The sequence below is a fragment of the Gracilinanus agilis genome, chromosome 1 (genome assembly GCF_016433145.1).
Source record: "Gracilinanus agilis isolate LMUSP501 chromosome 1, AgileGrace, whole genome shotgun sequence".
Taxonomy (NCBI): Eukaryota; Metazoa; Chordata; class Mammalia; order Didelphimorphia; family Didelphidae; genus Gracilinanus; species Gracilinanus agilis.
The window spans coordinates 733752438-733765196 of NC_058130.1; the positions used below are offsets into that span (position 1 = coordinate 733752438).

General features: G+C 41.5%; 1 protein-coding gene across 1 annotated transcript in view; it reads right to left on the reverse strand.

Moving 5' to 3' along the window:
- Positions 1–12759, reverse strand: part of FCHO1 (FCH and mu domain containing endocytic adaptor 1) — a 47687-nt gene that overhangs the window by 24434 nt on the left and 10494 nt on the right. The window contains exon 6 of the mRNA XM_044685361.1: positions 918–1022. Within this exon, the coding sequence (XP_044541296.1) occupies positions 918–1022 (105 nt within the window). The remainder of the gene's footprint in view (positions 1–917; positions 1023–12759) is intronic.

The following is a 12759-nucleotide window of genomic DNA, read 5'->3' on the forward strand; positions in this document are numbered from 1 at the left end:
CTTTCCTCCTAGGAAACTCCCCCCAGGCCCTGAATCAGGGTTCAGAGGAGGCCCCTGTCGACCAGAAGGATCATGTTCCTAACACCCAGCTCTTACCAGGCCTCAGGCCAGGCTCCCCAGAGCCCATCAGAGGAAGGCTTGGCATTCGAAGCCCCTCAGCTCCCCATTCTCCTGCTTCAAGTATTCTATTCTCTAACCAAACTCCAGACTAGATGATTCAACATCCCCACCCCAGCCCCAGGCCCCCCACCCCCCCACCGGATCACACACTTTCTGGGCACCGAGATTTGGCTCAAACCATTCCCTAAAAAAGCCTAAAAATGCTTTTGCTCTCTGTGTCCGCTGCCTGAACCACAACGCTCTTCCAGGCCCTGCTCAGATTCCCTGTCCTGTAGCCAGCCTCCCAGCTCTCCCCTCTCCCCGACATCCTACGGCTAGTGGGATCTCAAGTGGCCAGGCTGGGAGAGATCTCAGGACGAGAAGTTTGCTCCCAGGCACACTGATAAAAGAGAGGAAGCCCAACCCTGGGCTTCATTAGCAGTGTGGCCTTGGACAAGTCTCTTCATTTCTCTCTGTAAAAATGGGGGGCTTGGAGGGGACCGTCTCTGCCAGGTGCAATCCTGGGACCCCAAGGAAGCAAATTCCCTTTTAGAATGGAGGGTCTTGGAGTCGGTGTGCTAGCTGGGAGCTCTGGGGAGGGAGGACCCAAACCTCGTCCATCCCTGGGTCTCCCACACAGCCCAGCCTGGAGCCCCACTCTGAGTGCTTGCCTGGGAGCTCTCACTGGCCAAAGTCACAAGGATGGACGGCTGAGGGGAAGTGGAGGGAAGCCCACAGGGCCCGAGGATTTATTGCCGGAGGTCACTCACTGGAGCATGGCCCCCGGCCCACCGGCCCTCCCTCCCGGGCTTCCATACCAGAGCCGACTCCAGCATCTTCCGCTCAAAGTCCCCCCGGGCTGTGTTGTACTTCTCCACGCAGCGACGCAGGGTCTCGGCTGCCTTCTTTGTCTTCCCCTCTACCTAGGAGGGGCACAAGGAGACTTATTACTAATGACAATAATACCTTTTAAAAATCCTTTTGCTTTTCGGTTTATTTTTTTAATGCAAATGTTTTTGTTAGCATCTTCCTCTTGTTCCATATTGCTCCTGAGGACCTGCTACCCAAGATAGGTAAAGAATTAACATAAATCTATAAAACCTAGAGCCAAGAGACAGCTAAGTGGTATAAAGGATAGAGCACGAGGCCTGGAGTCAGGAAAGCTGAGTTCAAATCCAGGATCAGACAGTTAACTAGCAGTGTGATCTTGGGCAAGTCGATTCATCTCTTTTTGCCTCAGTTTCTTCCAATGTAAAATGGGGATAATAATAGCACCTAGCTCCCAGGTTGTCAGGAGGATCAAATGAGAGAATATGTGTATAAGGGCTTACTTAGTACAATGCTTAGCACATAGTAAGGGTTATAAGAATGTTTCTTCCCTTTCCCCCCTTCTCATTCCCAGTGGTTAAGTTTTCAAAGGGCATAATTCAAACAAATCCTCAAAGAAGAATTACAAATAATTAGTACATGAAAGACTGATCCAAATCACTAGTGAGAAAAGAAACACAAATCAATCACTCTGAAGTCCCACCTTACACTCAAACAAAAGATGATCAAAGATAGAAATGGTTGTTGTTGGCAGGACTATGGAAAGGCAGGCACACTGATACATTGGTTTTTGTTTGTTTGTTTGTTTGTTTCTTAACCTTTATCATCTGTCCTAGAATCAATACTAATCTGAGGCAGAAGAGTGGTAAGGCCTAGGCAATGGGAGTTAAGTGATTCACCCAGCGTCACACAGCTAGGAAATGTCTGAGACCAGATTTGAACCCAGGACCTCTTAACTCCAGGCCTAGTTTTCAGTCTACTGAGCTACTTAGCTGCCCCCAATAATACACTGTTGATGAAGCTGGGAATTAGTCCATCTATTCTGTGAAATAATTTAGAATTATATGAGGAGCATGCCCACAGTGATCATACTCTTTGACTTAAGAGTTTATGCTGCCAGGCATAAATTAAGGAGGTCAAAGAGGTTGAAATACATCAAAAGAACCAAAGAGGCATTTTTGTTTGGTCAAAAAGAACTGGAAATGGGGAGAAGGGGGCAGCTAGGTGGCTCAATGGATTAAGAGCGAGGCAGGAAGTCCTGGGTTCAAATGTGGCCTCAGACATTTCCTAGTTGGGTGACCCTGGGCAAGTCACAACCTTGACTGCCTAGCCCTTACCACTCTTCTGCCTTAGAACCAATACACAGTATTGACTCTAAAACAGAAGGTATGGGTTTAAAAATTAATTACAAAGAATTGGAAACAAAGAGGATGTCCTTCTGTTGGGAAACCCCTAAACTGATATTGAATTACAAAACTGAAGCATTGGAAAGGTCCTCATTGGTCAAATAGTCCAACTTATACATAAAAGAAATCCCCATTTTGACATAAACGACAAGTGACTATCCAGCCTTTGCTGGAAGAACTCTAAGGAGAGGAAACTTATCACCTTTCAAGGCAACCCATTCTACTCTTGGACAGCCCTAAATTTTAAGAAATGTTTCCTGACATGAAGCCTAAATTTACCTCTGACAGCCACCACCCATTGGTCCTATTTCTGCCATCTGAGGCCAATGCCCTTTGCTACATGATGGCCATTAAAATACTTGACATGCACTAGTCTGCTCTCCCTGAGTCTTTCCAGGCCATACGTGCCCAGTTCTTCAACAAATCCTCATATGTCATGGACTCAAGACCATAACTGTCCTGACAACCCTTCTCTGGACACTCCAGTTTGTCAATGTCCTTGTTAAACCTGTTACCCAAACTTAAACACAATTCCCCACATTGGGTCTGAACAGGATAGAGGACATTGGATCTACGCCCTCTCTGTTGTAAGAAGCGAGGTTTCTATTCACGCAGCCTGAGCCTGTTTACCTTCTTTGCCCCCCATATTACACTGCTGATTCGTATTGAACTTGCAGTCCACTAAAACCCCAAGATCTTTTTCAGAGCAACTGTTGTCTAACCATGAATCTCCCATTTATACCTGTGAAGTTTATTTCTTGGTTCAAAAGTACCATACTTTACATTTATACCTATGGAATTTCATCTTATTAGATTCAGCCTAATTTCCTAGACTGTCAAAATGAATCCTGATTCTATCATTTACTGCCTATATCCCTATATATATTCCTTGTAGCTTGAAGTCATCCATGCCTTTATCTAAATAATTGGTAAAACCATTAAGCAGCAGAAATCCAAGCACTGATCCCTGGGGCTCTCCTCTCTATTGGAGATTTCTTGCCATGTTGATACTAAACCATCAACAACTATCTCTTTGAGTCTGGGCATTTTCTGGCTCCTTGGCAGTCCTTAATTTGTCCGGCCTGACCATGTGTTTAAGTTGGGCCCCCTTGCCACCAACTGTAAAGGGCCAGTTGGGAATTTAGGACCTGATGAAGCAGCGGCAATACAGCCAGAAACTTTGAGTAGTCAGGTTGGTAATACCTTCTTTCTCTCTTTTTCTCTTTACTAATAAATACTTATAAATCTAATATGAAGTCTCCAAGATTAATTTTTATTTTTCACACCATTCAACTAGGCCTGATTCTAACTGAATTCTATTATTGTCTAATCTATGTGTCTCCATCTTCTCCATAAGAATTGTATGTGATGCTTTAAAGGCAAAAATCTCGGAAAACTATATCCATATGATTTTCCCTCATGGACTTGTTTAATAATTCCATCAAAAAAGGAAATAAGGTTAGTCTGGCATTACCTATTCCTGACAAAACCACCATGCTGACTCTTTGCAATCACTACTTCCCTTTTTAAATAGTCCCCATGTATCTCTCTAAAAAAACACTCTAGAATTTTCTTAAGAATTGAAGTCAAACTCATTGGCCTATGGTTTGCAGATGGTTCTCTTTCCTTTTTTGAAAACTGGGACACTAGTCTTTCTTTAGTCATGTGGTGCCTCTCCTGATTCCTATAATTTTTCAAATATCACTGGAAGTGTTTCAGCCATCGTATCTGCTCATTTTTTCAGGACCCAAGAATATAATTCATCCTTGCAGTTGTGGTACATGAATGGAATGGAATATTGCTTTGTTATAAGAAATGATGAATACCAAGAATTCAGGGATGCATGGGAACGGATACAAACTGATTTGGCACGAAGAAAGCAAAACCAAGAAACAATTGACATGATGACAATACAATGAGGAAGAAACCCCAAAGAGTCCAAATCCACTTTAATAATGAGAAAATACTCCCCATGCCCTTCTTTGCAGAAGCAGAAGGACAGGGTATAAAGTATAATATATATTGTCAGACTCAGCTGATGAGCTGGTTGGCTTTGCTCAACTTTTTTTTTCCTCTTTTGATAAAAAATCTTTATGAGTGGAGACTCATTGGGGAGGTATGTATACAGAAATGAAGGTGATGGGAAAATAAAAGATAATAAGATTTTAAAGTACCGTTGAACTTTAACACAGCTGATATCAAGTACACGAAAGGGGATAGAATGTAATAAGTCTAGAAAGAAAAAAGTAGATGGGGAGAAGGGATGGAGGGGGAGGAAGGGGAAGAGAAGGAGACTAAGAAGGAGGAGAATGAGGATGAAGAGAGGAAACAATGAGCAGGGATGAAACATGTAAAGAGCAGAAGGGGACACGGACATGAAGTGCAGTGTTGGCATTACTATGTTAAGGTTGATCTATATTTTAAAATAAAAACTGTACATGGTAGACTCATAGTTTCAACCCTCTTCCTCTTCTTTATAAAAGGAAATGTGGATGACTATTAAGTTCATCATGTTTTTAAGTTGGGGTTTTTTTCCCCAAAAAATAGAACCAGATTATGGAAGGCCTTAAGTGCCAGGCTGGGATTTTGTATTTTCTCTCAATCAATAAATCAGTATTTACTAAGCACCTACTATATGGGCTTTGCTAACTCTGGGAGAGAGGGGACTGGTGACTTTGTACAAGATGCCTCACTTAAATCCAATTTGTGAACAAATCAAGACATGATCCTGGATCATCAAAACAATATGGTACTGGCTAAGAGACAGATAGAAAGGAGGATCAATGGAATAAACTTGAAGTAAATGGCCTCAGCAAAATAGTGTTAGTGTTCGATAAACCCAAAGATCCCAGCTTTTGGGACAAGAACCCTCTATTTGACCAAAACTGCTAGGAAAATTGGAAAATGGTATGGAAGAAATTGGGTTTAGATCAACATCTCACACCCTATACCAAGATAAATTCAGAATAGGTAAATGACTTAAATATAAAGAAGAAAATTATAAGTAAATTAGGTAAACATAGAATAGTGTACCTGTCAGATCTATGGGAAAGGAAAGAATTTAAGACCAAGCAAGAGATAAAGAATATTACAAAAAGCAAAACGAATAATTTTGATTACATTAAGTTTAAAAGGTTCTGTACAAACAAAACCAATGCAACCAAAAATTAGAAGAAAAGCAACAAATTGGGAAAAAATCTTTATAACAAAAACCTCTGACAAAGGTCTAATTTATCAAATTTATAAGGAGCTAAATCAATTGTACAAAAAAATCAAGCCATTCCCCAACTGACAAATGGGCAAGGGACATGAATAGGCAGTTTTCAGGTAAAGAAATCAAAACTATCAATAAACACATGAAAAAGTGTTCTAAATCTCTCATAATTAGAGAAATGCAAATCAAAACAACTCTGAGATACCACCTCACACCTAGCAAATTGGCCAATATGACAGCAAAGGAAAATAATAAATGTTGGAGGGGATGTGGCAAAATTGGGACACATACATTGCTGGTGGAATTGTGAATTGATCAAACCATTCTGGAAGGCAATTTGGAACTATGCACAAAGGGCTTTAAAAGAATGCCTGCCCTTTGATCCAGCTATACCACTGCTGGGTTTGTACCCCAAAGAGATAATAAGGAAAAATACATGCACAAAAATATTTATAGCCACACTCTTTGTAGTGGCAAAAAAAAAATTATGGTATCTGATGGTGATGGAATATTATTATGCTGAAAGGAATAATGAACTGGAGGAATTCCATGTGAACTGGAAAGACCTCCAGGAATTGATGCAGAGTGAAAGGAGCAGAACCAGGAGAACATTGTACACAGAGACTGTTACACTGTGACACAATCAAATGTAATAGACTTTTCTACTAGCAGCAATGCAAGGATCCAGGACATTTCTGAGGGACTTATGAGAAAGAACACTATCCACATCCAGAGAAAGAACTGTGGGAGTAGAAACACAGAAGAAAAACATATGATCAATCATATGGTTCGATGGGATATGTTGACTAATTGATCACTCTATTGCAAATAGTAATATTATGGAAATGGTTTTGAATAATGATACATGTAAAACTCAGTGGAACTGCTCATCAGCTCCAGGATGGGGGAGGGAGGAGGGGAGGGAAAGAACAGGAATTATGTAACCATGGAAAAATATTCTAAATTGATTAATTAAACAAATAAAATTTAAAAATTTAAAATAAAATATCTAAAAAAAGACATAATCCAGTGATATCATTGGTCCCCTTGGAAAATAAAGGACCAGCAACAACAACTATAATATAGAAATCCAGAGGAACAACAAAATCAGACATCTGCATTAGGAAAATTAGTTTTGAAGCTGCATGAAGGAGAGATGTATAAGTGAGGAAAAAAATGGAGCCTGGGAGACCAGATCTAGGAGGCCATTGGAATTGTCCAAGCCAAAAAAGAAAAGGAGGGGAGCTAGGGTTTTGGCGATGTGGGTGGAGATAAGGGGGAGAAGAACTGAACAGAAGATGCTGTGGAGGTACATCTAATAGGACTCACATGTGGGATGAAAGGGAGAGGAAATATTCAAACGTGACCAAGGTTTACAGCCTGTACAACAAGAAAAATGATAGTACCATCAAAACAAAAAAGGATATTTAGATAAAGAACAGCTTAAAAGATAAGAAGAGTCCTGTTTAGGATCTGCTGAATTTGAGGTGTTGGCAGGACACTCAGTCAGCTGTCCAACCAGCATCTGCAGACAAAGGGTGGGAGTTCAAGTGGAGAGATTTGAGCTGGGTGTCATCTGTGTGGAGGTGATAGTTGAACCTATGGGAGTCAAGTGTTATCAAGATAAATAGCCTGGGAAAGAGTCAGAGTTATAGTGGTTACCCACAGTCATGGGGCAGGAAGAAGAGGACAGAAAGGAAACCAAGAAGGCACAGTCAAACCAGTAGAAGAAAAACCAAGAAAAAGGAACATATTGAAAACCACAGAAGGAAGAGTGGGAGTTCATCAAAAATGTTAAAACCTATAAATGGATCAAGGAAGATGAAGATTAAGAAAAACCCAATGGCCGACACAATTAGTCATTGGTTATTGGTGATCTCTGGGTAAAAAAATGTCAGTAGCAAGGTAGGGGTGGGAAGCCAGAATGCCCAGGGTTGAGGAGTGAATGGGTGATAAGGAAGAAGAGGCAGAAAGTATAAACTATTCTTTCCAGAAGCTAGCAATAAGAGGAGGAGACACTAGATGATAATTACAGGAAACAGTAGGGCCGAGATAAGAATTTAAAGATAAGAGAATGCTAAGTCTATAGGCGGTAGAGGAGATGTGAAGAGAGAGGAGTGGGAGGACAGAGACAGAGACAGAGAAAGAAAGAGATAATGAGAGAGAGAAAGAAAGAGATAATGAAAGAGAGAGAGAAAGGAAGAGATAATGAGAGAAAGAGAGAGAGAAAGAGAGAGAGAGAGAAGGGAGGAAATGAGAAGAAAAAAAGGATAAGATAAGAGGATAAGAAGGAGAGGAGGGAGGACCGAAGATAAAATCACCAGCACAAATAGCAACATTAGCCTTGGAGAAGAAAAGGATCATATCTTCTAAGAAAGAGATTTTCAGGTTTGAAGGACTGGAGATAAGGGGGCTCCTTGTAGTTGGTGCCAACTTCAGAAAGGAAAAGGCAAAGTCTTCTCATAAGAGGGGAAATGAAAGTTGGGGGCTTCAGGTGGATCATAAAATCATAGCGCGAGAAGGGGCCTCAGATACTAGACAAGACCAGAATGCCCTCTATAATGTGCCCAATAAGTTATCCTCTAATTTCTAGAAGAATTCTATTGAAGATGGGACAGCTAGGTGTCACAGTGGATACAGCCCCACACCTGGAGTCAGGAAGATTCATCTTTCATGAATTCCAATCTGATCTTAGACACTCACTAGCTATGTGACCCTGGGGGAAGTCATTTAACCCCATTTGCCTCAGTTCCCTCATCTACAAAATGAGCTGAAGAAGGAAAGAGCAAATCATTTCAGGATTTTTGTCACAAAAGCCCCAAATGGGATCATAAAGAGTCAGACACTACTGAAATAACTCAACAACAACACTGAAGATGATTCATTCCCACCCTCTACCCCGACACCCCATTCCACTTCTGGTTAGTTCTAATTGTAAAGAAGTTGGTCCCTGACAGCAAACCTAAATGACCTCTCTTTGGTCAAGCCCCAAAGCCCCAGGTTTGACCTTGTTACATGAGAGTTCCTCCCTGAGGGAGGGAGAGTGACTAGGGCAACAGGCAGGCACCAGTCTCTAAATTGAAGGTGAAGGTTCCCTTTGGAGGGAGGGTGTGAAGGCTTCTGGAGACAAGAAGAGTCAAGGCTTGGGCTTGGCCCTGATGGGAATGACCAGCCCCACTCAAGCTCAAATAAGGTCTATTGTTAGTCTGAGACTAGTGAAGTTGGACTCTCCTTCAGGGAGGAACTCTCATGTGGCAAGGTCAAACCTGGGGCTTTCACCTTTAAGCTAAATAAACTGGAGGTCATGAAATCTTTTTAGGCTACAAGTTTGGGGGGGTTCTAGATTCCACGTCTACAACAAGTCTAATCGCTCTTCCACACACCAGTCCTTCAAATACTTGAGAATGGCTACTATGTTGATTCTCCAAAAATCTTCTCTTTTTCCTAGGATAAACAAACCCATTGCTATCACCTCATCCTTTTAATCCCATTGGGTGGCTGGGCCTAGAGTCTGGAAGACTCTTCTTTTTGGGTTCAAATACAGTTTCAAACACTTACTAGCTATGTGACCCTGGACAAGTCACTTTACCCTATTTGTCTCGGTTTCCTTATCTGTAAAATAAGTTAGAGAAGCACTCCAGCATCATGCCAAAAGGGGGTCACGAAGAGTCAAACATGCCAGAAACAACTGAACAACAGGAACAATCCTCCTAAGATACAAGTTCGTTAGCTTTCACTACTGCGGCCAACTTTTCTTTGGACACTCTCCAGTTCACCAACATCTTTCCTAAAATGAGACATCCAGACTAGAATAAAATATTTCAGCTGTTACCTGACCAGTTCAGAGAGCAGCAGCACCATCACCTCTCTCACCCTGTAGCCTCTGCCTCTCTCATTGTAGCCTAATAGCACTGATGTTTTCTTCTGGGTTTTTGGCAGCTATATCACACTGCGGACTCACATTGAACTTGGAGTCCACTAAAACCACCAGCTCTTTTTCAGATGTCCTGCTATCTAGTCAAGCCTTCTTAATTTTGTACTTGTAAATTTTATTTTGTCTAAACTTAGGTATAAAACTTTACATTTATCTCTATTAGATTTTATCTTTTTAAGTTCACCCTTCTGTTGCAGCCTGTTGTCATCTTTTCCATCCGAGGTTCAGCGATGTGATGTTGTCTCTATCTGTTTTGATCCTACATCATCTGCAAATTGCTTGAGCAAAATGTCTATGCCTTTATCATGAATTTGGATGAAGGACGGAGCCCCAGGGCACTCCACTAAAGACTACCCTCCAAGTGGACATCAAGTTATTAATGAGAACTATTGACAGCAGACCACTCGGCTAGCTCTGAATCCCCCCGTGCTGGGACGTCTACCACGTGATATTTTGTTCACAGGAACAGGATGTGAGGCTCAAATGTTTGGCTAAAATCAGGGTCATCTGTGCCAATGGTATTCTGGGTGTCTATAAAGTGAATAACCTAGTCAAAACACAAAATGAGATGAGTCTGGCAAGGCCGGCTCTTGAGAAAATCGTGCTGCCACTGGAGCGTCAGTGCTTCCTTTTCTCTGTGTGTGTGTGTTTTCAGTCATTTTTCAGTCGTGTCCAACTATTTGTGATCTTGTTTGGGGTTTTCTTGGCAAAGATACTGGAGTGGTTTGCTATTTCCTTCTCCAGCTCATTTTACAGGTGAGGAAACTGAGGCCAATGGAGTTAAATGACTTGCCCAGGGTCACAAACTACTAAATGTCTCAGGCTGGACTTGAACTCACAACCATGAGTCTAGGCCTGGCACTCTTTCCATTGCACCATCTAACTGCCCTCTTCCTTTTCTAGGTGTCCACTGAACACATCACTCATAATATATTCTAGAGTTTTGTACAAAATCAGAGAAGCTCCTCAGTCTGTAGCTTTTTTTTTTGAAAATGGAAACATTTCTCCTTCTCTAGTCCAGCAGCACCTCCTTCGTTCTTCCCACTCAGCAACTCCACTGGCAATCAAACTTTTCAGTTCCCAGGAGGAATGCGAGTGTGGGTCTGGTGGCCTCGTGGGGTAGCAGAAGTTCTGAGTCAGAAGGCCCAGGACTGGACACCAGCTTGACTGCTTACTTCTGCTGGGACCTTGGAACTCAGTTTTCTCACTTTTAAGAGGAGGTGGTTGAACTAGATGGTTTCTCAGGTCATAAAGAACTTCTTTATTTTTAAACCCTTCCCTTCCATCTTAGAATCAACACTGTGTATTGGTTCCAAAGTAGATGAGCAATAAGCTGGGCAATGGGAGTTAAATGACTTGCCCAGGGTCATACCGCTAGGGGAAGTGTCTGAAGTCACATTTTAATCTAGGACCTCCTATCTCTAGGCCTGGCTCTCAATCCATTGAACCACCTAGTTGCCTCCAGGAGATGACTTCTGAAGTCACTTCTAAACCCTTTGATTCAGGACTCCCTAAATAGTCAAATCCTATAATCCTCTGCCCCTAAATCTTCTGATCCTATAAATCCTTTTCCCCAAGTCTTCCTGACCCTAACAATACCCTAACCCTTAAACCAAGAGTTTTGAAGCTAGGTGATCTTTTGCAGTGTCCCCATTTGTCTTAAGAAGCAATCCCTTCATTAGCCATCATTGCTCTTTATTTTCTAATCCCAAAGATCATTTTCCCTGGCAGAGAAAACAAAGAAAAATTAAAGTTGACCAGTGCTATACTTTCTCCACTACTATTAGCATCCCATCCATTCCATGTAGCACCCCTAACTCTCTTCTGAATCTTCTCCCCTTATCTCAAACAGCTCCAAAAGAATCCAGTCGACTTTTCTTTCCCATCTTCCTTATCCTCCCACTACTTTTATCAAACTATTGCCCCCATTCTCAGCCACCTGACCTTGCTCCTATCTTTTTGTACTCTTCTTTTATGAAAGCTGGTTGGCAAGTTTCTATTGTGTCTGCCTGGAGCTCTTTAAACAACTCCCTCTTTTCTTCTTAAATTGGATTGTTTCTCTTTTGTTTTTAGATTTTCACTTGAGAACTTCCTGTCCTGCCTCGGTTATCTTCTCTGGTTGGATTCTAGTCTTATCAATTTTAATTTTAAAAAAAGATGTGTGTGTGTGTGTGTGTGTGTGTGTGTGTGTGCCTCATGGATCCCTGGGGCAGCTTGAGGAAGGCTGATGCTACTATAGTTTGCCTACATTGATATTTGAAAGATTGCTCAATTTCAAAGAGAAGTTATTGAAAACAAGGATGTTGGGTTTTTCCCCCCCCCCCCCCCGTAGAGCCCCAGGAATTGGTGCACATAGCCTAAGTTAAGAAGTCTGTTCTGAGTCCCTGGAAATCAAAGGGCTTAAAGAGGTTTGGTTTTTTTCAGTGTATTAATATTTAATATTTTACTGTTTTGTTTTTACACCTTATATATTCCCCAGCTCCTACCTTTATATAAAAGAGAAAAACAGTTTAGGGAATCAGCCAATCTATATGGCACCATATTAAATATTTCCACAGTCTACCAACTCTACTGAGAAAAGAAAAAGTGTTTCATTAAAGGGGTTCTTTTTTTCTAAACTTTTTGAAATCTGCTCTCTTCAAATATGGGGGGACAGGTCAGATTATACTTGGCAGCCATAGCCTTCTTTATTATAGATCTCAATCTGGAGGGCTCACTTTCCCCCAACACGTTCCAATTATTTCCTCTCTAATAGTCTCCTAGTTCAGATCCAGAAAAATAAAACCCCCTGTTAATTCCTCCACTTTTTGAAGGACAAAATGATTATTAAGGCAAGTTAAAGAAATTATTAGCTATTTTCCTTTGGAAAGAGAAAACTCCAGCTGATGTCCAGATAAGTGAAGTCTCCAACTGTACTCTATCTCTGTACTTTGGTTTATCATTGGTTCCCTCAGTCTCTGTCTATTTCTTCTCTGTGACTATGGTCTGTCTGATTGATGGAAATATCCTTTCTATTTCTGTCTCTGTTGATCTTTACCTGAATACTCTCAACCAATCTTGGCTCCATTCTAGTCCCTGGATTCCCTCATACAAGTGTATTTTCTTAATGTATAAGGCTGCTCTGCTTCTATAAGCTTTTCTTTCTTCCTTCTTTCCTCCCTCCCACTCTTTCTTTCTTTCCTTCTTTCTCTCTCTCTCTTTTCCTTCCTTCCTTTCTTTCCTTCTTTCCTTCTTTCTCTTCCTTCCTTTCCTTCTTTCTTTTCCTTCCTTCCTTTCTT